Raw genomic sequence first — 26,446 nt, forward strand, 5'->3', positions numbered from 1 at the left:
TGTTTAGTGGAGCTACTTTAGCAGCACATAAGAGAACAAGTGATGTGTGGGTTTTCAACTGTATTATCTGCCTGTCATCCCCATAAATAAGAAAATACAGACAGTATTACTGTTTTTAAATAATTTTTATTCTTTTGTAACTTCTGTTTTAACAAGATTTTCAATATTATAGGTTTTCATAAGCATAGATGCCTCTGAAAATATACACAAAATATATTCTGTTATGACTGACTGTAAATGCTGATCTGTTTCTTGTATCTGCCTCCTGTAAGTATGGTGTGTAAGACATCTCTAAGAAGCAGAGAGCCTATCTTACTGTTGCATAAGAAAAGTACAATTTTTGCAGCAAAAATACTGCGTTTGTTATTCTGTTAACGCCACTATCTAAAAAGATTTGTGAGTCATTCACTTGGTACAAATAAGTACCAGACTGATACTCATGTAGTACGAATGTTGAAATTACTTTTACACCTAAGTGCTTCCCCTTGTGTTTCTTGTAGGAAACAGAGATGAAGGTACACATGCACACAAAATTTTGCATCATTTGTTTGCTGACATTTATCTTTCATCAGTGCAATCATTGCCATGAAGATGGACACAACCATGGTCCTAAAGCGGAACGTGGACACTACCATAATGACTATCAGATTTCAAATGCATCCTACTTGCAGAATGGAGGAACAGAATCTGTGCCGAGTAAATTTTCAACGTTGGAAGCTGAAAATGAACAAAAATACTACATTGAAAAAATTTTTGATCGTTATGGTGAAAATGGAAGATTGTCTTTTTTTGGCCTGGAAAAACTGTTGATAAGCCTTGGTTTAGGAGAGGTAAAAGTAGTCATGATAAATCACGATGATATTGGCCATGATCATGTTTCTCACTTATATGCTTTAGAAGTACAGGAAGGAAAGCATTCTCACTCTCGTAACCATCCTCATAGCCACTCAGATTCAGAAAACCAAACCATGATTGGTATGGCTGCGAAGAGAAATCATAAGTGTGACCCTGAGAGAGACGCAGTAGTGCCATCAGTAAAAGATGATGGCAAACACATTCATGACCAGAGTCGCCATCGCCATCATCACCACCCTCGTCTACATCATCATGACCATAATGGTACACATCATCCTCGTAATGATTCAGTTAGTCATAGTGAACATGGAGAACAGAACCACGAACCTTCAACAGAGACAAACACAACTCAGGATCAGCCAGAAAGAAAACAACGGAAGCAGAAGAAGAAGCAAAAGAAGATCAGTGAGTCTTCAAGAGATGCTACAGGGGATTATGCCCCAGATCATGATCCAGATGATCAGTATGAGCACAATCGTGTTCATAAACACGATCATGTACATGATGCATCTCACTTGCATGTACACCATCATGAACACAGTAGTGATCGTTCTGCTAGTCACGGACATCAAGATTCCAGTTTAGGTAATGAGGATGGACAGCACCATACCAGCAAGCGAGAGGCACCTCATAAGCAGATTAGTGTAAGAAAACATGCTATTTTTTCAACACGTAGTCATAAGGACCATAATGAAGATGAACGTGATCGTGAAGAGGTGAGTATGAAATGGAGAACTAGTAAGTTCACTTTCACTGTTGTTACCTAATAATTGAAGGTGCATGTCCACAAATAACACAGAAGCACGTTTGCGACCATTGCGTCATACATGTAGCAGAGTGATAATGCTAAAGGTCACTGCCACAGTTTTGAGTTTACTTTATGGGGTTTCATTTCTGTCTGCTCATTGCCCATCTTTTCTCAGAGATCTATCTTCTTGCCTATTTATCTGTATAAAGGAGATATTTAAAGCTTTCTAAGATACCCTGCGTACAGGTGGGTTATTTCTCTTCCCAATATTCATTAATACTTCCCACACACACACCTTTTTTGGACTTCTTTCTGAATTGAAGATCATTAACATTTTTGGAAACTGCACAGAGACTCTTCCCTAGAAGAAACATCTGCATCTTTTTAACATGCTTCTAATTTCTTTGAAGCAATGTAGATGTAGCTTCTGTAGCACTGTGCTTGGTGTAAGCTCTTCCATTTCTCCCTTCAGCATCCATTATTTTGCCAGGACCATAAATACACTTCCTCTTCCCTCTTACAGTTAACTACAGAAGCAGGACATTTTGATATCATGGTTTTAAACTAGAAGTCAGGATAGGAAAGGATGGAGTGAGCGCTGAGTTTGAGGTTTTAAACTGAATTAACAAGTCAAACTCCAAACACAGAAGGTTGGTAGGTAAAGAGAATGTTAGAAAACCTATTTTGGATTTATGTTCTTCCACTCCTTTCCTGTTGCGCTTTCTTCATTGTTTGTACTGTGTAATGGTAAAGAATACGGAAACTCATTTTCTGTGACATTTATCAAAAATTATATAGGTGTTTGGAGACTGAGTTTGTGCTGCCAATATTTTTACTGTTTCTTTCCCCTCAAAAACCATTTAGATCAGCTTAGACATGTTTTAGCACTGGTGGAATGTTGTGGGCCAGAATTTCTACTTTCTGTTTGTGTTCTTAAATCATATGCTAAATTTTCCATAAATGTAGATTTTTTTAATGAAATAGTTGCTTTCATATTTAATTTGTTTGTACAATTTGCTTGCAGTGCTTAAATGTTACCCAGCTGCTACGGTACTATGGTCTGGAAACCAGCTCTCCAATATCTCCCGAATTGTTTATATATTTGTGTCCTGCTTTGCTATACCAGATTGAGAGAAGGCTTTGTATTGTACATTATGATGAGCTTGAAGATTTTATGAAAAGTAAAAATGCATCAATTGAGAATAAGGATAAAACAGGTGCATCAGGTAAGTGCGTAACAGCTAAAGCCTTCAAAATTGTTTTGCACTGTAAATATTAAATTCAAAGTTCGAAATGTCATACAACTTAGCATTCACTGTAAAGTAAAGGAATGGTTGAAATTTAACGTATTTACTAGAAGAAATTTGAGACAGCATGCTCCTCCTTGAAGTCAGGAGCCATAGCATCCTGTTTGGTGGTATAATAGCTTCTCCTAAGTAACCACGGCTCAGGGAACCTTTCTTTCTTGTACCTTTTTATCCTTTTTCATTTTTTTCACTTTTTATTTTATGTTTGCTTATTTTTACTTGTTTTTTTTAATTCTATCATTGAGGCCTAATGTCCTATCATTGGGCGTATGACCCAGGCATTTTGGCCTGGATTCTTCCCACATATCTTTAGATGTTGGACTCCTTTGTAATAGAAACACAGGCAAGGTACAGAATCTTTGGAGACAGAAGGACCTCTAGAGATGAGCAAGTCCACCCACAGTTTGGATTATTTCCATCATTTAAAATATATTATGTCTTTTTCTCTTAGCGTGACTGAGGTGCTCCATATGTTTATCTCAAAGTTGGAAAGTTGCAGTGTTACTTTGGCACAAATTTTCTTAATAAATTTGACCTGGATATATTCATTCAGGAACAGAGAACAGCACCTTCATCACAGTTCGTTCACTGAAAAATATGATTTCAGGTGCTACTGGTTTTGTATTCTACCAATGATGCAAATTTGTAGAATTGACATCCAGATTTTTTTGTGAACTTAACAAATATAAAGACTTAAGCAACTTACAAGAGCATTTAAATTGCCATTTCTGACAACAGTTCCCTTTTCTGACTTCCAATGTCAATTATTCTATACTGCTCCTCTCTTAAGCATATGAGAAGTAGAGAAGTATTCAGTCAAAATCGTCTGTTGGCAGTTTTAATTTTTTGTGTGTTTGCCTTGAGTAAAAATCAGTAGACTTTTTTTTCTTCTTACCATAGTTCTAAACTAAAAATATTTTTACTGTTGTTAAAGCAGTTATTTTAAGGGCAGCATCCGTTCTTGTGATTTCATAACTCAGTATACTTTTAAAATCTATGTTTACTACTGCTATCTTTCGTAAATTATAATGGAACTGTTGACAGATGTTTAGCTATGGTGAAATATGAAAAATCTAAAAAATCCGGGGTACAATGTCTGTGTTTTGAACATAAAAATATTTGCAATTGTGAATATTGATTAGTATATAGGTCCTTATTAGTATTGCTAGGAATAAAGCTTGAAGTAACTGCATTCTCATAGATGTTAATAACTGTTGGAAAGAATGTATTGCTGGTAAATTTTCTTAACAATGCTGGAGTCATTAAAATAATTAACTTGTTATACATAAATCTCCTGTAGTGACACAGCTACTATCTTGTTAACTGTTCAAAGATTGCTGTAAACTGAATATACTGTGTGTTTTATATGGCAGCAAATCGTTTAGTGGGGTAGTTTCATTGTAAGAGTTGACCCCTGCCTTATTACCAAGAGGATTTGTAGAGTACCTCTAAGCATTTTCTGACAATTAAAATGTTGAAACTGTGTACAAAACTGTCATGTTGCACATGCTTTGAACCAGTTTAATTAGAAAGTTCCTACAGATCAGTGCTTCTTTTTAAAATAATGCATTGTATTTCCCTGTAATGAGTAAGGGAGTTGATGAATAACTCAGCTTGAAGACCTTTAACATTTTAAGAGACTTAATTTGCAAAATTAGTGAAGCTTATTGTGAACATTAACATGTTTTATGGCATCTGATATCTTGAATATAAATAATACATTTGTCAGTTAATTGTAAAAAAAATTAGTTTTTAACTTACTGATTTGGCTCTGAAAACAAACAGTAACCTCTAAAACACGTCCACTTGATGAGGTAATAATAAATCATTCTTCATAAGTTTCCTGTATACTGTTGTATTAACTACAGTGAGACTTCAGTTGATGTAATAATCATTTTCCCTTCTCAAGTAAGGAGGTGAATCGCAAAATAACAAATCTTAACTGGTAATGGGGATTGTGGGAGGTGTAGGAAAAACGTCAGTGATAGAGTAACTTAACCTGCAGGTTGTAGGATTCTACTAAAATGAAAATGTTTGCTTACCCAAGCTAATGTAAATATTTTTAGATAGAAATATTTCCCAAAGTTAGGAGGATGCAGACAATCTTAAACACTAGTGTTCTGTGGTTTTCTTTAGTTTTAATTAAAGCTTTCAAAAAAAAAAACCACCTTAATCGACCAATACTGCTTCTATTCATTGATCCTAACCTGTAAGGTTTCCATTAGTTCTGACAGTGCAGTTTTCTAGAGCAAAGTAATTTAATTAACTGATGACCAAAAACTTAGGAAGCCATATTGGTTTTTCTTCCTGTAATTTACAGATAGTTCTGTAACATCTTCTAATAAAAGATTTTCAAGGGCTTATACATAAAATTGAGCTTTCACAGTGTACCTGTAGGAAGAGGTGGCATTGTCACCATTGAGGGCCCCGAAACAACTTAACTTAAAAGGAAAGGTACACCGACTATCAATCAAGCTAATAGAAGTGATACAAGTAAACAGCGAGCAATTTTTTAAAAGATGGAGATCAGTTAGAACTGTTGATTAGAAGTATTTCAGATCAGATATATCTTGTAAATCTGCCTGTGCAGATGCCAGTGTTCCCTGGAGTTTACCATCCCCTGAACCCAGGAGGGCTTTGCTTCAGTGGAGCCTTTCTTTTAGCTTGCGTTCTTGTTAAGGCTTGCAGACAGCTAACCGTTCTCAGCCTTCCAAGGAGTCTACAGTACTGCCCTTTCAGTCTGTTTTAATTTATGGATAGCTGTCCAAATCCGCTGCAAACAGCTGTCTTGCTTGCTACCCACTGTTTGAACAGAAGTCCCTTACAGAAGAAATTGTTTGGTCACCTCCCTCTTGTTTTTTCTCCACAGAAATATTTTATAAGCCAGTGCATAATAACTTCACCTCATTGACCAAGCTTTGTATAGTATTCCTAGAAGTGTTATACACTGAGTTCTTTTATAACTTAAGAGCTTTTGCAGTGTTCATGATATTGCATATTAGTTCTACTTCCATTATGTTTTTGTGCTTTGAACACTACAGTTGAATGAAATCCTTCAATAAAATTTTGTGTCAGAATTTTGTCCTAAGTCTTCCTTAGTAGTCCTTTTTATATGAGGAGAGTTTGTACATGTATGTAACTGTGGGGTCATGCACAGCTTTTGTATATAATATATTTTTTATCTTTGACTTGACAGCAACCTTTTGCTGATAATTTTGGTTCACTGCCATTTTTTAAGAGTTTAAACAGAGACAGAAGCTGATGACCGAGATCCGAGAGATGCACAGATTCCGTATTCCAATTCTCATGTGCCTCATCTTAATCCTGATGCCATGTTTAGATAGTGTATCATTCGTAAGAGTATGTAAACCCTTCAGAGATACGTTTGCCAAATCTATGCTATGATACGTGAAACTTAAGCCGGTTTGCATAATCTCCTTTCGATTTGTCTCCATGTAAGGCTGTTGGTCATTTAACCTGGCACTTAACATAATAATGTCCGTGTCTAGATTGGAGATCCAATGTCCTGCCAAACGACTGTGTAATTTTTATTTGGGCTACTTGTGCATGCATGCATGATTTAGTATTGAATTACAAGCCCATGTATGCTGCTTCTCTCAGCAGAGCCTGTTAATCCAGAGTACATGATTGAAGTGCTCTGGGGATGAATCAAGGCTGCGTAGTCGCAGTATTTTGGTCGGCAGGGTGCTGCTTCCACTCTAGACCTACTTTTGTATTCCCATTTTCCAACCTCTGTTTTTCAGTTCCTCATGTGATGGCGGTCTTTGCCTTTTCACCAACTCTGTTTTCCTCTCGGTATCAATATGCATTTCAGCGTACACTGCACACTTTCTAAAGCTTTTTCTGATCAGTTTTGCATGCTGGATGTGCTTTTGTACCCTTTGCATTTGAATTGAATAGTTTCCTTTTCTGCACTGTTGTGGAATGACAGCTACAGACTGCATAAGAATCAATATCCAAAAATAAAATTTGAAACAGCAGATATTTTAAGTTTTGGTGTTGAACCAGACCAGGCTGCAGCAGCCACAATTCTAGTGGCAAAGGCTTGTTTGAGCTGAAGTATTTCTGGTACAGATAGAATTCTTGGGACATTAGACTGCTAAATTATAAAGTCCATTGAGCAGATACAGCATATTCATTCCTCCTTTCTTCTCCATTTCCACCCAACCCCCCCATTTCCCAGGATGTTTTCTCCCACTTGATCAAAACTTGATCAAAAATGAGTGGGCCTTCATAGATGTCAGGAAATCAGATCAGGCACCAAAGTACAGAGATGCTAATAATTTTAAATCAGGAGCTGTTAACTTTCATTAAAATTGGCAAACTGGGTAGACATTTTTGATTAAGAATGAAGCTAGGAAAACAAATGGAAAAACCTGAAGCATTTAGGCTAAAATTTAAAAGAAATTTTTTTTAAAAAAAAAAAAAAAAAGTTTAGATTGAGGAAATCATGTTCATGAAAGATCTCAGCCCAAACAGTTAATGTTTGTAAAACAGGAGCCCCAGCTATTCCTGTCTTTGGGACTGTAAACCTTTTGAACTGTATTGTTGGAATTAAACAGTTTTTACTTACTGTTCTTTGAAGTTTCTGTGATGGGAAGAGACAAGAGAAGTGATAGAGAAGCAGAGAGAGAGGAAAAAAAAAGGCATCAGTTTTTAATTCTTAGCCTTACTGATGACTTGAAAATAGAAGAAAAAATATTTTATGAGTGAGATGCTGCCTTACAAGAGTCATGTTTCTTTGCTTATAGGATCTGTTTCTTGTGTAATTCCTCCTTCTCCATGTCACATAGAAATTTGCGCATCTTCCCTAATTAGCAGGATTATGTCGAGTGTACCATATCCCATTATCACTTTTTCTTCTCATGACAGTAGAGGTTCTTAGAAAAAATACTATCCTGGTTTCAACTGGGATGGAGTTAATTTTCTTTCTAGTGGCTACCGTGTTTCAGATTTGCTAGGAGAGGAATATCCATAATTCATATTTTTTCGGTTGTTGCCAGGTGCTGTCTATATTATGCCAGGACTTTTTTCAGCTCCCCGTAGAAGCTGAGAGGGAGCACAGACGTAATAAGCTGGCCAAGAGAATATTCTGTATCACAGATGTCATGCTCAGTATATAAACGGGGGTTGGCTGGGCGGGGGGGGAATCTGTGAATGAGCTGGGCAACCAATTCACCAGGTGGTGAGTGTGACTTGTGTTGTGTTACTTCATCTTGTATATTCCTTTACCATTATTATTATTATTGTTATTTTCCTTTTCCATTATTGTTGTATTAAACTGTCTTTATTTCAACCCAGGAGGTTTTTATTTTTCCCTTTCCCCTCCTTTTCTCTCTCTTCTCCCTACCCCTCTAGGGGGAGAGGGAGAATTGAGTGAGCAGCTGCGTGGCCCTAGCTGCCGGCTGGGATTAAACCAGGACAAATACATACTGCCTTTTGTTGGTAGCAAGTTGCTTTTGGCTCTTCAGGCTCTTACTATAGCATTTGATTTTAAAGTTCCTCTGTCAAAGGTTGAGTCTTACTTATTTCTCATATATAAAAATCTATGTTTCAAAGCACCAGGTGAAGAGAGTGGTGCCTAACTGAAGATGTTACTCCTAACAAAGGAGGAGAAATACTGATTCCAGTTAAATTTTGCATCAGAATCATGTTAAAAACAAGTGTTAAATATGAATTAGTGCGTGTAGGGCCCTAGTAAGTCAAGTAGCAGAAATGTTTTTGTTCCAACACAAAATCTGCTTTTTGTGTTTCATTAAGGGCTGCAAAGCTAAGCCTGGAGTTTGCAATCAGGAAGAATTGCTGGGCTCTTTTTAGCTGATTGTCTTCTGATGTCCTTCGCTATATTGTACTGTACTGTGAATAAGCCTGTGTATTTTTTGCTGTGAACTTCAGTACTGCCTTCATATTTTTCAGCATGTTTTGAATGAACAATTGCACAACTTAGGCTAAAGAAAAGTCACCTTCTGAAGAGATAGTTGAAAGTCATTAATCAGTCTTAAAAGTTTTACAAGTATTGTTCTGATAACCTTTCTGTATTCATTTCTTCCCACAGCCTGGTTTTGTGGTATCATCTCTATCACCGTCATTAGCCTGCTTTCCTTGCTAGGTGTGATCTTGATTCCCATCATTAACCAATGGTGCTTCAAATTTCTTCTAACTTTCTTGGTAGCTCTGGCTGTAGGAACAATGAGTGGAGATGCACTACTCCATCTGTTGCCACATGTAAGTATTATTTCCTTACCTTTTATTCTTAATTGTAACCGTATATAGAATTTTCAAAGAATTGTTTGACAAGTATCAACAAATAAATGTTCACTGATACAGATGTAGATTGACTTGACTGTGAGGGACATCCTGAAACAGTGTTTGTGTTTCTTAAAAAAAAAAAAAAAAGGGGGGGGGGGGGAAGTAGTTGCGTATTCATAGTTTAACTTCTGTCACAGTATTTTAAAACACCTAATGAGACTAACAAGAGTAGTTTAAATTTAGCAGTATTACTTTTTCTTGTCTATTGATACTTGTGTATCAGTACCATCTAAAAGTATTTCAGGGGAATTAACCTTCCTGGTTACTAGCTTTTGGGGAGAAAGTAACCTCTAACTTACTGAATCAAGAAATTGTCCAGGTTCTTGGGAAGGTAAGCAGTTTTTAATTTGTGATGGTATACCGTAATTCTTAGAAGGGGAAATGCTTTCTAAAATTATGTTACCTTAATTCTTTTAGCAAGAAGACGAATGTTTACATATTTTCTTTGTATAAATCTTAATACAAGTCTTTGGTCAGCTTGTTGGGTTATTTTTTTCAAGGTGTATTTCAGATCAGAATTAAGGCTGTAATTGACAGTAATAGTTTTAAAAAAGATCATGAGGTTTGGTTGCTAATGGGAGTGCAGGAATGGTAATTCCTTTTGACATTTCTGAGAGTTATTCTCATTGTCTTTAGCGTTGTGACAGTCTCATTATCTTCAACATTGTCACAGAAAAAAGCTGAAACTAAATTATCTCCCACTCCAGCCCTAAAAATTTCCCAGAGTAATGTTTTTTTATTGATTAGTGTAATGAATAGTCTAATGAAAAATTTCTATGGTAAAATGTGTTTGTATTAAAAAAACAAAACAAAACAAAACCCCAAACAAACCCAACCCAACTTTTAAAGTCTACTTGTGCTACTTTTCTGGCAGGGTTACGTATTTTGTCATCTGAGCTCAGAGCCATTTCAGGCTCCTGATTGCACCAGGTCATGCTGTGTTATTATTTTCTCTCCTAATAGTCACATGGAGGCCACAACCACAGTCACCACCATGGCCAAGGTCATGTTCACGAACACAAGCGGTCTCATCGACATGCCCATGGACATGGAGCACAGACTGAAGGCTTTCTAGAAGAAAATGATCCAGTGCTGAAAGGTCTTGTGGCACTTGGAGGCATTTATGTTTTGTTCATCATTGAACATTGTATAAGAATGTACAAGCACTACAATAAACAAAAGGTACACACTGAAATGACATGCTGTTTTAAAATACGTATTACCTGAAGTTATCTTCCAAGTCTCGAGAAGTTGTCTGTGTGATGATTTATTATTCTGTGAACGTGAACGAGTGCTGCTAATATGCATTCTGTTTGATTTTATGTGAAGAAACACTTTTCTAAAAGAGGTTGCTTTTCTTAACAAGGTAATTTGGGAAGGCAAAGTAGAAATCTGATGGGGGAGGTTGCAGCTTTTTGGCCAGATGTATCTTAGTAAAAGAGATTACAGCTCTTTTGCTAAAGCGCCGTGATCTTCTTGCAAAAATATGAAAGGCAGTATGTGAGAAAGAACTGGTAATAGAGCCAGGCAATTGTCAGACAATTTACAAGAAATTTAACTGTAGACTACTAGCTAACGATGCCAGTGTAACAGAGGTATTCAGTTTTTCCACATGAAAAAAAATGCCAAAATTTGCAAGCCTCCTGCCTTCTATAAATTGACAGTAAAATTTTAACTTGTTTCCCCGAAAATGATTGGATTTTTAGGGCTGGGAGCATGCTGTATTCATGATGGTGGTATAAAAGGAGAGTGAGTACCTCAGGGGGAGTGTGACGGTGGACAGAAATTGAAGCCACCAAAGAGCTGTGTTCTTCCAACAGTCATTATAAATACACTTTTAACTTCTGCCTCCATCATTCGACTTTGAGGAGAAAGTGATTTTGGCACAACTATAACTCCTTCTCCCCAAATGAAGGCAGAAAAATTTGGAGTCCTCTGTTTTCACGTCAGACTTGCTGCCTCAACTGTCCAGGCAGCAGCAGACTTTCTGTGTTGGAAGAGGCATTTCTTAGATCTTCTGATAAAGAAGATATGTCACATTGAGCATGTCTTCTTTGAGATTAATTAACTAATTAAATCCCCTTTACTGTTTGGCAAATCTATGATCTCTGTTGTATGGGCAGCAGTTAGGAAAGTAGCAAGCTTTTCTCTAAAGGGAAATACAAGGAAGTTCTAGGAGTGTAAAACTTAAAATTGGACAAAACAGAGGAGCTGTTCGTGCTGCATACTTGCTTTTTTGAACAAAACAAGCAAATATAATAACTCAATATATATGTGTTTCTGGGCTGTTGGAGCAATCCTTGTCATAATTACCTTGTCTCTGTTACTGAAGTGAAAAATATTGTCTATCTGTGTGTGAGCGAGTGAGATCCTGTGGTAGGTAGATAAGAATTTCCACTGGGATAGATATCATTGTTGAGCCTTACAAAGATTAATATTCTGCAGTAAAGATTAATATTCTGCAGTCACATACTTCTGTTAGGCATATTTAGAGAGAGTAACTTAGTCTATTTTTAAGAGATTTTTTCGACAACATTTCAGTTTCTTTTCTTTCCATTGATGTCCTTTCACAAACCAGATGCTATCTGTTTCCTGTTGCAGAGTAAGCAGAAATGGTGCAAGAAAAAACAGGCTGAAGAATCACCGATTGGAAGGAAACTTTCCGATCACAAATTAAATAATAGGCCAGATGCTGACTGGCTTCAGCTCAAACCCCTTGCAGGTAGGCATTTATTTTCAGAATTTTCTCTGATTACAAGATTCAAAGTAATGGCATGTAACCTCTTGTACAGTTTTGCTGCTATTATGCAAATCATTGTTAATAAGACTTAATAGGCTTTCCCTGTTAAGTCTTTTTTTTATTTTGTTTTCCTTGGATCTGAGAGCACTTTGAACACTTCCTAATATGTCATACAAATGGTTCTCAGACTTGTGAAGTAGTCAGGTTTTAGGGGGCTGTGGTTCTTTGGGGTTTTTCTTTCTTTGTTTGTTTTGGAGGTGTTTTCTGGTTAAGCTGTGCCTGACTAGCTCAGTCCTGGCAAAAATTAGATTAAAAATGATCACACACAACCTGAAAGGGGATATCTGTTACACTTTGAAGTTTCCAGCCTCTGACCAATTATAGTTTGGCTGAGAAGGCTAAACAAAATTAATTTCTTTTCATAAATACAACCAAGTATCCTGAATGTTCCTCAAATATCCAAAACAACTTTCACATACTGTTCCTTCATCACAGTCTGAATGCTCTATCACCCTTCCTGAAGGGATGAGGGAAGGGGAAGTGCTTTGGTTCATAAACTTCCCCTTCCATTGCCTGCATGGCTGCTGAATTAATTCGTTGATGAAGAATCCATAGGCTGTATTTATATAAGTGCAATTTTAATTTGAATGGTTTGTGGAATGGAGAGTTTGGACTGTAACTTTCTCCACTCAGACAACTTAAAGTGGGGTTTGGGCCATTGACATAGACCATAGAAAAAGTTTCAGCTGTGAGGGTGGTGGTACATGTATTTGAAATGTCTTCATTTTCTTTTAATGGGTGATGAGAGGAATTTTGGTTCTAATGACATGGAGTACGTACAGGTTTTATAACACTGCTTCTCTGAAAGTGCACTCTGCTGGTCAGTAAATCATTCGTACTACAGGCACTGGAAGCCCATGCTGAATTTGAATTTTGAACTACAGTGCCACTACCACTGACCTGAGTGACTATTCCATTTCTTTTTAAACAGCTTCCAAATGATGATTACGAACCTGTTTAATCGAGAATTCTTTGTCTGGTGCTTGGGTCCTCTGTGCCTGTTTTTTTTAGTTCTGCTTACTGTTCACTTATTTTTGACTCTGAAATATTTTTGTTGAATTACTGTGAGCTAATAACTTCATTGTCCAGAACTGCTTTTTTTCCACAACTGGTTGTGTTTCCTGAAGCACAGATTGCCAGTTTCCTTTATTTATTAATACTTCAGAAATATTAGTAGACTTTAAATTCATGAAAGCATGCCTTCTGCATTGTTTTCTCTTTTTATTTCTTTGTAAAAATGGCTTTGATTGCTAGCAGGGTAATGAGCTACGCTGAAGGAGCTCACTGTATGACACAAGTGTCTGACACAAAGATGCGTGCAATACAGAAACTACTGAGATCTGCTGCATCAGCGGCAGATCCTGGTATGCTTCAGTGAAGGCGAAGTCGTGACCTGTATGGGCATGCATGGAGAGCAGCCAGTTAAGGTTTCCTTAGCCATTCAGATTCCATCTATGCTTATAAGACATTATTATCCTTCTGGCAACTGTCCTTTTCCAATGTTGAACCATAAACTTTGTCAGTAGCAAAATTACAGCTACAAGCCTCGGTTGGGCTAAAACTGGCTTTGTGTGCTATGGATCCAGTGCCGTTGCCTCGTAGTGGAGACTTTTATATGCTGTACGTGCAAACTAGTAAAAAAATGGGGCAGTGAGGAATTTAATTTTTTGGCTGAACATCGACACCAAAGTTACTAGATTGGGATGTGTTAAAATACTTTTTTTTTTTTTTTTTTTTTACTTTTGCAAAGCAATTTAATTCTTAGCTCAATGATGCAGTAGTTGCTGGTGATAATTTAAATAAGAATTAATGCAGTGTCTCTCCCACCTGGCTTCCATGTAGGAGCAGATGACTCAGTTTTATCTGAAGATCGACTCAATGAAACTGAACTAACTGATTTAGATGGCCAACTGGAATCCCCTCCCAAGAACTTCTTGTCTGTAGAAGAAGACAACAATATGCACCATTCTCACAATGATGTCTCACATGCTGCTCAAGAGCATGATCTTCACGATTCAGAGTATGACAGCCATGGCGAAGATAAAATGATAGCTAGAAAACACAGTCACCACTGGCATCACAAACATTCCCATCATTCCCATGGCCACTGTCATTCTGGAAAAGACCTGAAAGATACTGGGATAGCTAATATTGCTTGGATGGTAATTATGGGAGATGGCATTCACAACTTTAGTGATGGCTTAGCAATCGGTAAGCAAAAGCACTGAGTATTTCTCAACAGTTTCTTCTCACCTTTGGTAACTTTGGTAATATTTTACTTCTGAGTGATCACAGGTAAGGCTTCCGCTTAGCTCCTGTGGTTACTGGCATTGTACTGCCCGCAGAGCAGAAATTAAAAGGCCATCAGTTGTAATAGTCTTCCCTTTGTTAATATTCTGTGACTATTTCCACCAAGATTACTGTATTGGTAGTAACTAGTAGCAATCTCTGCCAAATAAAAGATAGGTGCAGACAAACCTCCTTATGAATTATGGAGCACGTGTAGTGCACATTTTTTTTGGGGGGTGTTAGTATTTGCCTTTGAATAATAAATGCGTGCCTTTCAAGTCTTATTTATAATTATATTTATTTATTATAATAATAATATTTCTATTATTATTAATACATGGAATTATACTGTACTAGTAAAGAATATATGTACTATGTGTCAGGTTACTGAAATAATAATTTTTAAAAGTAATACTTAGGATAATTTAAGTTTCATTTGAGCAAAGTATTGTTTGGTCTTGTGGTCAGTATAGATTTATTTCTAGCCAAATATAGAAGAAATTGAAGTACCAAACAGATTTTATTAGATTTATCAAATCAACCTTGATTCAGATAAACCTGTAAATGTGATCTGAACTGTAAAACACGTTAATTTGAATATATGTCGTACAAATCAAAATGATGGTGAGAGTAATATACTCAGTATATTACTCAGAAGTGCATACTTCTAATTTTTTACTAAGGTAGCTACTCAGAGTACACAGGGTTCTGAAATACTAACAGAAGGAACATACCCATTTTGAAGGATGGGGGATAAGCTACTTATTAGGGTCTGGAGTTAACAATGGAACCTACTACAGTTTCTCCACTTTATCCAAACAATTTCTAAAGAAACAAAACTCCATAAAAATTAACTTTTTGCTTCATTTTCACACTAAACAGGTAAGACATTTAGACACTGGCTTCTAAGGCCAAAAAGGATCACTACGCCATCTGTTGAGAACTTCACTGTATTGAAACTCCATTTCTAAATATTCCTGTGTCCAGCTCAAACAGCTGATTCTTTGGTAAAATGTAGATTTTAGAAAAACATATTCATCTATTTAATATATCAAGTTATGAGGAATCCAGAGGAAAGTTAAATTTCCTCTCTGTCTTCAGATTGTGACTTCTCTTTCTACTTAATTTTGCCTGTTTTGACTGATCACTGCAGGCTGCTCTTGTGCATTTCTCTGCTACAGTACAGAAATTTAATACCCATTTTCTCATCTCAGAATTATTTAAGGTATGAACTTAAAGTTGATTGAATTAAATTAGCTCACACAAAAGTTAGTGAAAGAGGTTTATGCCTATGTTTTTCTCTGTATTATTTTCCAGGTCTGACTTATTAATGTGCTCTAGAAATAAGCATAAAGGAAATAGAGAGGTTGTGGGTTAAATTTTAGTTTGGATTTCCAACCTGGAAAGGAGAGAGCTAAGACTGTTGCTCATGTGCATTCTTAACTGTCCTGATGTGCTTGAGAGTTCCTAAAAATGTAAAAGCGGTGCTATCAGTTAGCTTTTTGCCTTTATGTCTCTGTTTTGCTCAGTTGTGTTCTCTCCCAGGATTTGTCTTTCAGATAAACTGAGTAATAAAGTATGCAGTGGTAATGCACATCCAGGATACTTCCAGTATTTTCAATTTATATAAAGACAGGACACAGACATAATGAAAAAATATTAGAGTGTGCATTCTAACAGAAGGGTGTCATCTCTGGAAAGCCTGTTGATTAATTTTTCTGACTTGAAAATAGTAAAATATAATTTGGGTTTTTTTTGTTTTGTTTTGGTTTTTTTTTTAGGAGCAGCTTTTAGCGCTGGACTGACAGGAGGAATCAGCACATCTATAGCAGTGTTTTGTCATGAGCTTCCCCATGAATTAGGTAACTAATTCTATAAACCAAATGTGTTCAGTCTCTCCAGCTGTAAAAAATACTTGCTTAAAAGCTGTTGTGATACCTGTCCTGATGCGCATAATGCAATGCAGATGCTGCAAGGGTGACCTTCAGAGAGTAATGGAGCAATACTGCTTCAGAGGGCATAATGAGAATATTAATACAGGATTATTTTGGCAGGTATCTAGTTACAACAGTTCTGTCAAGCTTTTTGAATATGTTTTAAAAATATTCTTAGGACCATACAGTTTACATTTTGGTGTTACACCTCTGCATTTTATAGAGAGAGTTCCAGGCTACTCTGTGTGGCACTGTCTTACACAAAGTTAAGTAAAGTTACATAAGTAAACACAAACTGATATTAGTACAATTCTTTGTGGAGATCTTCCGAAGATGCTTTGTTCCAATTGTTGCAGAGTCCAGTAGGTGTGGATGACTATTTAGGGTAAAGCCTGTAGGTATTGTTTGCCAGTGCCATTGATTCTTCCCCCCTAATTGAAGCATTTCTTCTTGGGGTTAGCTAACCATGACGAAACCTGACGTTTTCCTGTGAGCCATAAGGCACATCGCATGAAGTTTTAGTGCACCCCGAGACTTAAGAGAAGAGCAGCTAGAGACAGGAGTCGTCACCTCTTTTGCCAGTAACATGGAATTGTGCTAAATTAAACTGTGTATGTACTCACAGCTTGCTTACTTGATGAGATGCTAGCTCTGAATGATCAAAACCAAGTACTTCAAAAACCCTTAGAGGTCAGGAGTGAAAGCATTTTATACAGGCAGATACTAAGTATAAGGTAAGTAATGGACACAGATGGGAGATAATAGAGTGGAGGTTCATGGTTTGACAGCGGCGCTGTTAAGTGAAGTTGCTGCAGTATATAAAGGATTGCAATATATATTGGTGTGCTTATAACTTGCTAGGTTAACATGATTAAATTAACCTTGTATAAGAAGTGAGTAGTTCGCTGTACATATTTTTGCTTTGATTCTAGATTGAGCAATTAATTTCTAGCATATCTGACGAGATTATTATATTAATTACCCTCATGACTGCATATCATCTTCCACTCCTCATATTCACAAGAGTTCAGTCTGAAGGGAGTAAAACTATCACAGCTGATTACAAGACGAAAATTTAGGTCTTTGTAGAACGTCTACCTCTGTCAGCAATTTCAGCAGAGCTGTCTCAAATTCGAATTCAAAATAGTTAACCTGGCATGTCTTAAACCAGCAAACTGATTCAGCCTGGATGTGAAGTCATTCTTTCTGAATGTAGCTCTTCCTAATGCTGTATTTCTCAAATTCGTTGTCACCTTCTGTGGGGCGTAATGCCTCGTTATCCTGCTCTTGAATTCACAGAATGAGGTGTATATAGCTAAGAGGAATTTCACAGGTATTGATCAAAACTAAGCCTGTGTTGTTATGTGCCGTGAAGAACTTCTGTGAAGTAAAGACAAGTCTGTATTCACGGATGTATTCTCTTTGGGAGACCAGGTCTAGACTCCTCCATTTACCTCTAACCATTAATCGCTGTTACCTTTCTGACAATCAGCATGATGAATAGGCACCTTTAAATCATATTTTAATCAAGAGATTGCTGCACATAAATACAGTTCTTATAAGAGTTGTCATACCCTGTTGCCCAGTCTTCCTCTGAGCCTCCGTAGCAGTGTTTTCATGTTGGCAAAGCGTCGGATTGGTAGGATAGTAAATGTAGGCTAATTTATCGACTTACTCTCCTGAGAAGCGTTGATACTAAACCCCTGTGTTCTGTCTCCATTTTAGGGGACTTTGCTGTGCTTCTTAAAGCAGGTATGACAGTAAAGCAAGCTATTGTGTACAACCTCCTGTCTGCTATGATGGCTTACATAGGGATGCTGATAGGCACGGCCGTGGGACAGTATGCTAATAACATCACCTTGTGGATCTTTGCAATCACTGCAGGCATGTTCCTCTACGTGGCGTTGGTTGACATGGTAAGATTGTTTTGATTTTGTGTCATTTTTGCATTCCATGCATAAAACCTAAAACTTGAAATGGCACCTATGACAGAACTTTTTTTGTTATAACACATAAAATATCTGCAGATGGCTGTTTGTTTTATGACTTTTTTAAATGTTGCAGATACTTTGAGAGATATAGTGAAGTTTCATAGTTGCTTGCCTGCTTGGGTTTCTGATACCGAAGTCTGCCAGTGACTCCTGTTAAAATACAAAAACTGCAGGGGGGCTGGGAAAGACACTTACGCTTCCCACTAATAAATTAGTTAAAATAATAACTTCCCACTAATAAAACCAGGACGATTCTGTGGACTTGTGGATGGGGCATTAGACACTGGAGTTCAGTCCAGTATTTGGAATTGTTCTTCTCTAAAATTCAATCTCTATATATTTGATTCTGGAAAGATGATTGGATTCTGGTCTGAATCCTTAGCATGAACAGCTGCTAATACATAGCTTTTGTGATAAGCTTTTTAAAAAAATATCTGGTGGAAAAATGCTGCTGCTTCAACAACATATATTATGTCTAGTGTATCTGTAGATCCAGATCCTTCATGCAGTAATGAACTTGTGCACACTGCATCAGTCCATATTCAGTCCTGATTTCTCTCCTAAGCAGCTTCAGAGCTGCATTTAAATAAGCCAATTTTCTCAGTTCTTGTCTTTCCCAAGCCCAGTGATGAGATGAGTTTTCATTTTTGGCGTATTTTGTAATGCTCTTTCTGCTTTAACATACAGAAAAAGATGCATCACTTCCATGGATTTTAAGGACAGATCTCATATTGTATTAAATTATTAACCACTTAGACTAGAAACTCCAACCTAGCTAAAGCTTTAATTCATAAGGGTTCAGACAACTTCTTGTGGACTGTCTCCCTGGATTTCCATTGCTCCATTCACAAACTACTCTTTCCTAGTACAGACACCTAAAGCAGAGGCAAGCTTCCTCACAGCTGTTATTTTTCTGCTCAAATAGACTAAGTAGCCATCTACCTATTATCAGTAGATTGCTACTCGGATCACCTGATGTGGCTACATACTGCTTGTAGAAAAATACTTAAATGTAACTGGAGTTCTGGCTTTGAGTGATGTTCCAGTATTTTTTTTAACCTCATGGCATCTCCGTAGAGGGTTGGGTTTACCAATGAGGACCAGTTGTTTCAGTTTTCAGTTGTGGGTAAAATGGAATATTTTACTGTTCTGAAGTATTTTAAACCCATGCATTTTCTTCAGCTTTCCAAATTTCTTCAGAGACTTTGTTTCCATGTCTTGTAGCTCTGTTAGCCTACACTGCTAGTTCTGCTCTCCCGCATGCATATGTGCTCACTGTCCTGGTTTCAAACCACATTTTTTAGCAGCTTCCTCAAAAGTTAACTGGTGCAGGAGTGAAACGTGTGATGTTTGACTCTCACTGGCTGACTTGTCAAAGCAAGCAGGCATCTGTCAGTTACTTTAAGCCACGGACACAGATTTTGGGTTTCAGCAGTTCTCAGCAGTTCTCATTGAAACAGCATCACATCTTTGTCAGATCACTGTCTATGAGGCTGTCAGATGTCTGCTCTGGCGTGGGCTGATTGGTGCTAACTAAAGCAGCTGATGATATGAAGATCCCTCTTCCCTTTGCTGCTGTGCCCAGTAGTTGCCAGTTCCTCAGTCTGGTTTCTCAGCCTCAGTGGTATCATTGAGCCATTAGTGAAGACCACTGAAAGGAAGGGTTCAGCTCCCGCTGAATTTCCTGGTATCGGCAGAAGCTGTCTTGGTCGTTCTGCCCTCTAGCAAATTTACCTCTACAGTTATTTCTCTGTTCAGTGCCACTGCCACATTGGTGCTTTAGAAACTTTGTGCCAGTGGGGCTTCCAGCTTGCTTCTAGGGGGCATCCTCCAAATCTGAGAACTTTCTCTTACACTCAGCTTTGGTTCTGAAGATCCCATGTTAGTCCCATTAGTGGTCATCGAATGGGGGCTTGAGCACAGGTCAAGGCAGGACACAGAGGCAGTGGCTGCTCCTGTGACCTTCTTCATTCAGTCCTGCTTGTCATTAGGTCTTTTATGACTAGGACTCACGGAAGTCAAGCATTGGCCATCACACCATGGGGTATTTCACTTTGTTGTGAAGACTTTAATTTGTAAATATGTTCTAGTGGTGAAGTCACTCTAATCTATTATAAGGTAAATAAGTCTTTTTCAAGGCTTGCTAGAGTGTCTGTGTAGTTGAGAGGGAACCTTCATGCAACTTTAGATGTTCTACGGTAGCCTATAATTACTGAAATATCACTTGCTTGTGAGTCCTGGGGATGATACTTATTTCCTGTACTTATTTTGGCTGAAGACATCATGTATAAAGGAAAGCGGTATCTTCATTCTTTTATTCCTTGTCCTTTTCCTAAGTCATCTCAGTAGCAAACAAATAGTCAAAGCCCAGTGGTCTAACTAAATAAGAGCAGGAAAGGTCCTGCAAGATGCACTTGAAACTGCACCAGATTTTTATTTTAATGTTTCCATAATCTGCCTCCTCTCAAAGGCATTGTCATCTGGCGCTTAATAAGAACAGCTTTTGATCCCTCCCTAGCTTGACAGAGGCTCACATAGGTGCAGTTTTCTATCCATTCCTTACACCATTCCTGAGAATGGACCTTTTGGTATTTTTGCATCTGATTGTCCTGAAGTTTGCCTAATTACTTGTTTTCTAATGGTAAGGAAACCCTTCTGCAGTAGAATGTAAACTCGGGCCTTTCTAAATCCTTCAGGCTTTCCATGATCTCTTGTGACATTTCAGTGGGTGATAACAATCAGAAGAATATCCTCCTTCCTGACACTGCTGTTCTGGTTTGAATGGATACACTGAATTTTCCTATATTCCTTCCTAGTCCAAGTTGAATAATTTCATCTTACTGAAAAATAAATTTGTCTATTATATTTTTCATTCCTTCTATGTTTAGGGCTGAAACTATATGCTTTCAACTCCAAGAGGGTGCTATTTTTTTTTTCTGTTGACAGGACCAGACTCTTTATATGGTCCCTGAAATTGGTCATATCAATAGCTAATAAAGCAAAAAGTTTAGTAATCTTTAGACATGCTGTCAAAGTAGATAACCAGCAGTGTTAAAGCCCATTATAGTAATGCTAAGGTGAAGCCTTTATTTTCATCCAGAGCATATTCCACTAGATCTCAAAAAACCATCTTCTTCATGCCTGCCAAGCTGCTATCTGAAGTTCTCTTTATACCTCCTTTAGCTACTGCAGCACTACAGAGACGTCAGAGTTGAAACAGTACAGTGTAGGGCAGTTGGGCAGTACCTATTCAAAGCAGGAGGCAGTGCACAGCCTCCGTCCTCCTTCCTTCTTCCCTCTCAGAGACTCTCCAGGACCCTTTCTATGCTGGGATTCTGCAGGTTTTGAGGGAGAGCAAAGTGTCAGTGGCCCACTCACTCAGGCTCTGAGTACGAGAGGCACATGAGCACACCTCTTCAGATAAGGTGACAGCAAAAATAGATAAGTGGTTTGAAGATAGTGAATGGGGAGTGTGCCCATAGTACTGGTTACTGTTAAATAACCTTTTTTTCCTATCTTAAAGGGGTCTTTTACTTGGTCTTCAGTTCCACAGTTTTGGGGACATATGACAGCTGTCACTATCCATAGCTGAGACTTCCACTTCTACTCATCATGCTTTCCCTTTTCATGTCCGTGACCAGAAACCCTGGAAGTTATGGAGACAGAGCACTGTATTCTTCCTAGGTTTTGAAACAGATGCCAGAATATTCTTTAATTATTCTTAAGAGCATCTTTAGATTTGGAACAGCAATACTATGTCTCTGTAGCAGTTTATTACAAAACTTGAATAACATGCAGATCTGCCATTCAAAAACCATGAAGGTGAGAATTGGCAGCAGCAATTCTAGCACAATTCTCTGATTAGGTTTTGTATTACTTGGTGAATACAACTCTCATTTATTAAAAAGAAAATAATTCTGCAAGAAATCATGCCTGCCAACGTGACGGCTATATAGCAATCTTCACTACTGTAAAGTCTGTGATTACTTCATTTACTCTTAATGATGTAACAGGACTTTGTAATTTGGTGGAGTGCTTGCTGTTGAGCTGACTGGTCTATTGTGTATGCAGTAAACATTTTTCACACCAGTATATTTTTTTATATTGAAATACTCAATGGGTGAAATTAATTGTTAGATTTATGCCTCTTTTCGAAATGCAGTAAAACAAGACCAGATGGGTAACATATTTGGGTTTTTAGCAGATTTGATGCTCTGATAATTTGTCATGGTCTGTTGTGCAGTATTCAGGTACTCGGAGTAACTAAAACTATTCTACCCAATAAAGAGCAAAAAATAAAGACTTGTGCTGTGCACTGCCTGAAGTTTCCATTTTGTTCTGTATTCTGTTTTCTGTACTGTGTGTCTTGAAGGAATTCCTTCATTTACCTCATGCTTTCTTGAATTAATTTCTTTGTAAAACATTTGAAGTTATTTCTGTTCTGTACATGTGGCTTTGTAAGACACTTCATAAGATTTATTTTTACATCGTCCAAGTCCACTATTATTTGTTGCTTTTGTCAGTACTATTTTACTTTTCTTCATAGGTGAGGAATATAAGGAATATCCAGAGCGTTCAGAAATTTTTATAGCTTCACATAGAATTTGTCTTGAATTACTTGTAGCTATTGTTCCCATATTTAAAAGGGAAATGCATGTAAATATGTGTAAGCATATAACATGACAAATGAATGGCTAAGTTAATCAATCAGCAGTGTCATTATAAAGGGTATATTTATAGCAATGTAATTACTGTAGCAATAGTCAAAGCTTTTTATATTATGTTTATTTGAGCATGACAATTTTAATTGAGTAGAAGAACTCGAAAGAGCAGTACTCAAAGAATGCTGGGCTGGTCCTTATCTTGAGGAACTTAAAGTTTAATTAGATATGTGATACAGTAAAAGCTTAAAAAAAAACCCCACAAAACAAACCAGGTCCAAAGGAAAGGCAAGGCATTTTTAGTTTGCTTTGTAAATACATGATGTGATGATGTTTTTATCAAATGTAGTGGTTAAGTAGAGTTTTAGCTATGTCTTAATGTATTGTTTTTAGAACTGAATCCTGGAGTGTTTATTCTTGACAGTATCATCTTGTAACCTTGGCTGGTTATAAATGGAATAGAGGTGAAATAACATTCTACATTGTATTTCCTCCTTTTAGCTTCCAGAAATGCTTCATGGAGATGGAGATAATGAAGAGCATGGTTATTGTCCTGTGGGGCAGTTCATTCTTCAGAACCTAGGCCTGCTTCTTGGATTTGCCATCATGCTGGTGATTGCCCTCTATGAAGATAAAATTGTGCTTGACATCCAGTTTTGACCTAATTCTGGTAATCACTGTGGTTACAATAATGTTACTGTATGGCTTTGAGTCTGCACTGTTTCACTGTATGCACATTGCTCAGAGGAAAAGCAGTGGCTTGCACTACTTACACAAGTACAGTATATTCATTTCTGTGTAGGTTAACTTCTTTTTTTTTTAATTCCAATCAGATGAGATTACCCAATGCATCTTCTAAACTCAAGCGATTGACATTTAGGAAATACTAAATATAAAAAATAAATGCCAAGTTCAATATACTATGTGGAAAGCACCGCTTGCTTAAGAAAGAAAAAGTATAGTGAATGATCTTCCCATTTGGGAAAATACCATTTCATTAGTACAGTTGAAAAGAACCCAGAAAATGTTACAGCTGAAATTCATACCTCTGCAATGAGCCTGAGGAAGCTTTTAGTGCCGCATAAGTCTTAAGTAGCGTCCCTATATATCTATATAGATAGATATATAGAGAGATAGATATATAGATATGCATGCATATATATGCATGCATGTGTATATATATATTCATGCTGTGCTGATTCTTCTGCATAGCGGTGACTTGAAGTACTAAACGTTACAATAGCACATGACTGGAAACCACTGTGCTGGTTTAAATTTTAACAAAGAAAGCCAAAACTTAAACACCGTTTAAATTCTTAGAGTATGCATTAAGCTGCACTCCATCATTACAAGCTTCATGTGTAAGAAGGCAGGCTGTTGCAATATACGCTGCAAAGTGCTACGCTCTGTCGAGGATCAGTTTGACGATGGTTTGCTGACTAAGAGTTATTTGATGTTTGTTCCTTGATATTAGTAGGAAAATGCAAAATGCAGTAGAATTAGTGTTAGCTTGGGGAAATCCCTGATGTTGGAGTTATTGAGCTATTTCTGGTTCTTTTTTACAGATGCTAAACATGTATTGTGTGCCACTTGCAGCATAAACTACTGAAGAATTGTGGCTGTGAATTTGTGCAAACTCTTTCTTTTAACAGAGAATCCGTATGGGAATTGCTCCATTTTTTAACAATTGTTTTGGAGTGTTTTCTCCTCTTCATGTTAAAACAATCCAAAGTGCAAGATGCTGGTTACTGAACCTGGGCACAAAGGTTAAATTATGCTCTGTGTATGTAGTACTGGTAGGTTATTCACAATACTGAGGATCAGATTAAAATCTGTTTCTGCCATGCCATGATATCAGACATTGTAGCACCAGCCATTTCTGGCAGTAGACAGTATGTAAGACAATTTCTACTTCCAGCATAAAGGAGTTAATTTCTACAATATTTTTTTACAATTTTGGTATTTAAATTAGATTATTAAAAAGCAGATGTGATCGATCTGTGGTATGTGTAATTTGGAAGGATAGACTGAAAATTTGGGCCTTAACTTGCTGGGATCAGCTGTCCTAGATCGGATTGTGCAGATATGCTTACATTGCCAGACATGAGTTAGAACTTCTCATACCCATCTCCTTAAAAAAATTGTGAGTTTGTGAAGAGTGCAAGTTGATTCTGTAGTACCAGTCCTAAGCATGGTAGTAACCTTTTTTAAAACATGCAGTTCGTCTTCTTTTATGTGTATGCCAGGTAAAAGCTGTATCTTGACTATGTGCTGTAAGTTTTGTTTCGGTCCGCTTGGTGCCAGTGTAGCTGCTAAAAACACTGATCTTAACGCCTTTAATGAGAGCCAGTTGGTATCTTCATTCCATTTCAAGTTAATGTATGTTTCCTGTGGCCCTTTACTTTTTGCAGCTTCATTGGTCAATTTAGTTTGTGCTGAGAGCAGCTCATGTACTTTAAGGATATCGGTCGGTTCTTGCCAGTATTTCTTCCTAATGCAGTATCAAGAAACAGTATTAAGGGTCCATTTCAAAGAAGGGCACAGTTTCTTCAGTGAAGAAGCCAAAAGTCCAGAGTTCGGGCATGCAGCCATTTCATGCTCTGAACTCAGGTTTTCTTTTTTCTCCTTTAAACACGTTTACTGTTGGACCCTAATTAGCAAACACACTGTTGTTAGCTTCAGATTACTGAACTTCTGCAGTGTAAAGATCCTGGGTGACATTTTTTTGTAGTGCCCGTGTTAGGTCACTGAGTAAGTACCATTTTCAAAGAGACTTAACTTGCTGGATACCTTCTGAGCATCTAAGTTTAAACAACCTATGTTTCTTATGTATTAAACTGACCCTTATTTTTCCTTTTCTGTTAATTCTGTCGAGTATAAGGGGGTCATTATGTGGTTGAACTGATATTTTGTCAAAACATTTTTTAAAGTTTATTTCTTTTAATTCTTTTCAAATGAAGATTGCTATATTTCAGGTAGTATATTTACTTTTGTATTAGTTGGAATATGGTTATAGATTAACACACTGCCTCTGTAGGAAAATAGTTAACTTCCTTCCAAGACCATCTTCAGACAAGGGAAAAACATGGTCCTTGAAGGTAGGTACTGTATTTTTCATTAAATATGGGTGGTTTCCTTTTATTTTCTAGTATTTATTACAAGTTATGAAAAGCAGTGTAACAGCTGTGACTTCTTCTATACGATTCCACCAGTACTGAATTCCAAATGATTCCAATGTACACTTTTGAGTCATGTTACAGACAATCTGAATTCCACTACATTTCTACTTGGCTTCAACATTCCATTCTGCTTGAATCCAGAGTCTCATTTAACTTGTATTTGTTGGAGGGCATAAATGTTACTTGTATATTACAATGCTGTCACTGTGTGACATCCCATTTGAGTTTTGATGTAGATCACATTGCACTCAATCCGCTGTGATTATGCTTAGAAAAACCTGTAGTTGTTAGATGCAGTGTGATTATTTTTTTTTATTATTTTTATTTCCCCTCCCATTAACAATTGAGTCTA

At 37.2% G+C, this 26,446-nt stretch overlaps 1 protein-coding gene across 1 annotated transcript; it reads left to right on the forward strand.

The window, feature by feature from the left end:
• The first annotated feature begins 509 nt into the window (after positions 1 to 509).
• SLC39A10 (solute carrier family 39 (zinc transporter), member 10) lies at positions 510 to 23,575 on the forward strand. The gene is made up of 9 exons (XM_009890152.1): positions 510 to 1,571; positions 2,628 to 2,829; positions 8,987 to 9,156; positions 10,204 to 10,422; positions 11,842 to 11,962; positions 13,883 to 14,251; positions 16,111 to 16,191; positions 17,989 to 18,179; positions 23,417 to 23,575. The coding sequence occupies exons 1-9, from the start codon at positions 510 to 512 to the stop codon at positions 23,573 to 23,575; spliced, it is 2,574 nt and encodes an 857-aa protein (XP_009888454.1).
• Positions 23,576 to 26,446: the final 2,871 nt, after the last annotated feature.

This window comes from Charadrius vociferus, unplaced genomic scaffold (genome assembly GCF_000708025.1).
Source record: "Charadrius vociferus isolate BGI_N301 unplaced genomic scaffold, ASM70802v2 scaffold147, whole genome shotgun sequence".
In the NCBI taxonomy this organism is placed as follows: domain Eukaryota; kingdom Metazoa; phylum Chordata; class Aves; order Charadriiformes; family Charadriidae; genus Charadrius; species Charadrius vociferus.

Coding starts and splice junctions, on each gene's coding strand:
- SLC39A10 (XM_009890152.1), top strand. CDS start 510: ATGAAGGTACACATGCACACAAAATTTTGCATCATTTGTTTGCTGACA. Junction 9,157..10,203: donor TACTCCATCTGTTGCCACAT/GTAAGTATTATT, acceptor CTCTCCTAATAG/TCACATGGAGGCCACAACCA. Junction 10,423..11,841: donor AGCACTACAATAAACAAAAG/GTACACACTGAA, acceptor TTCCTGTTGCAG/AGTAAGCAGAAATGGTGCAA.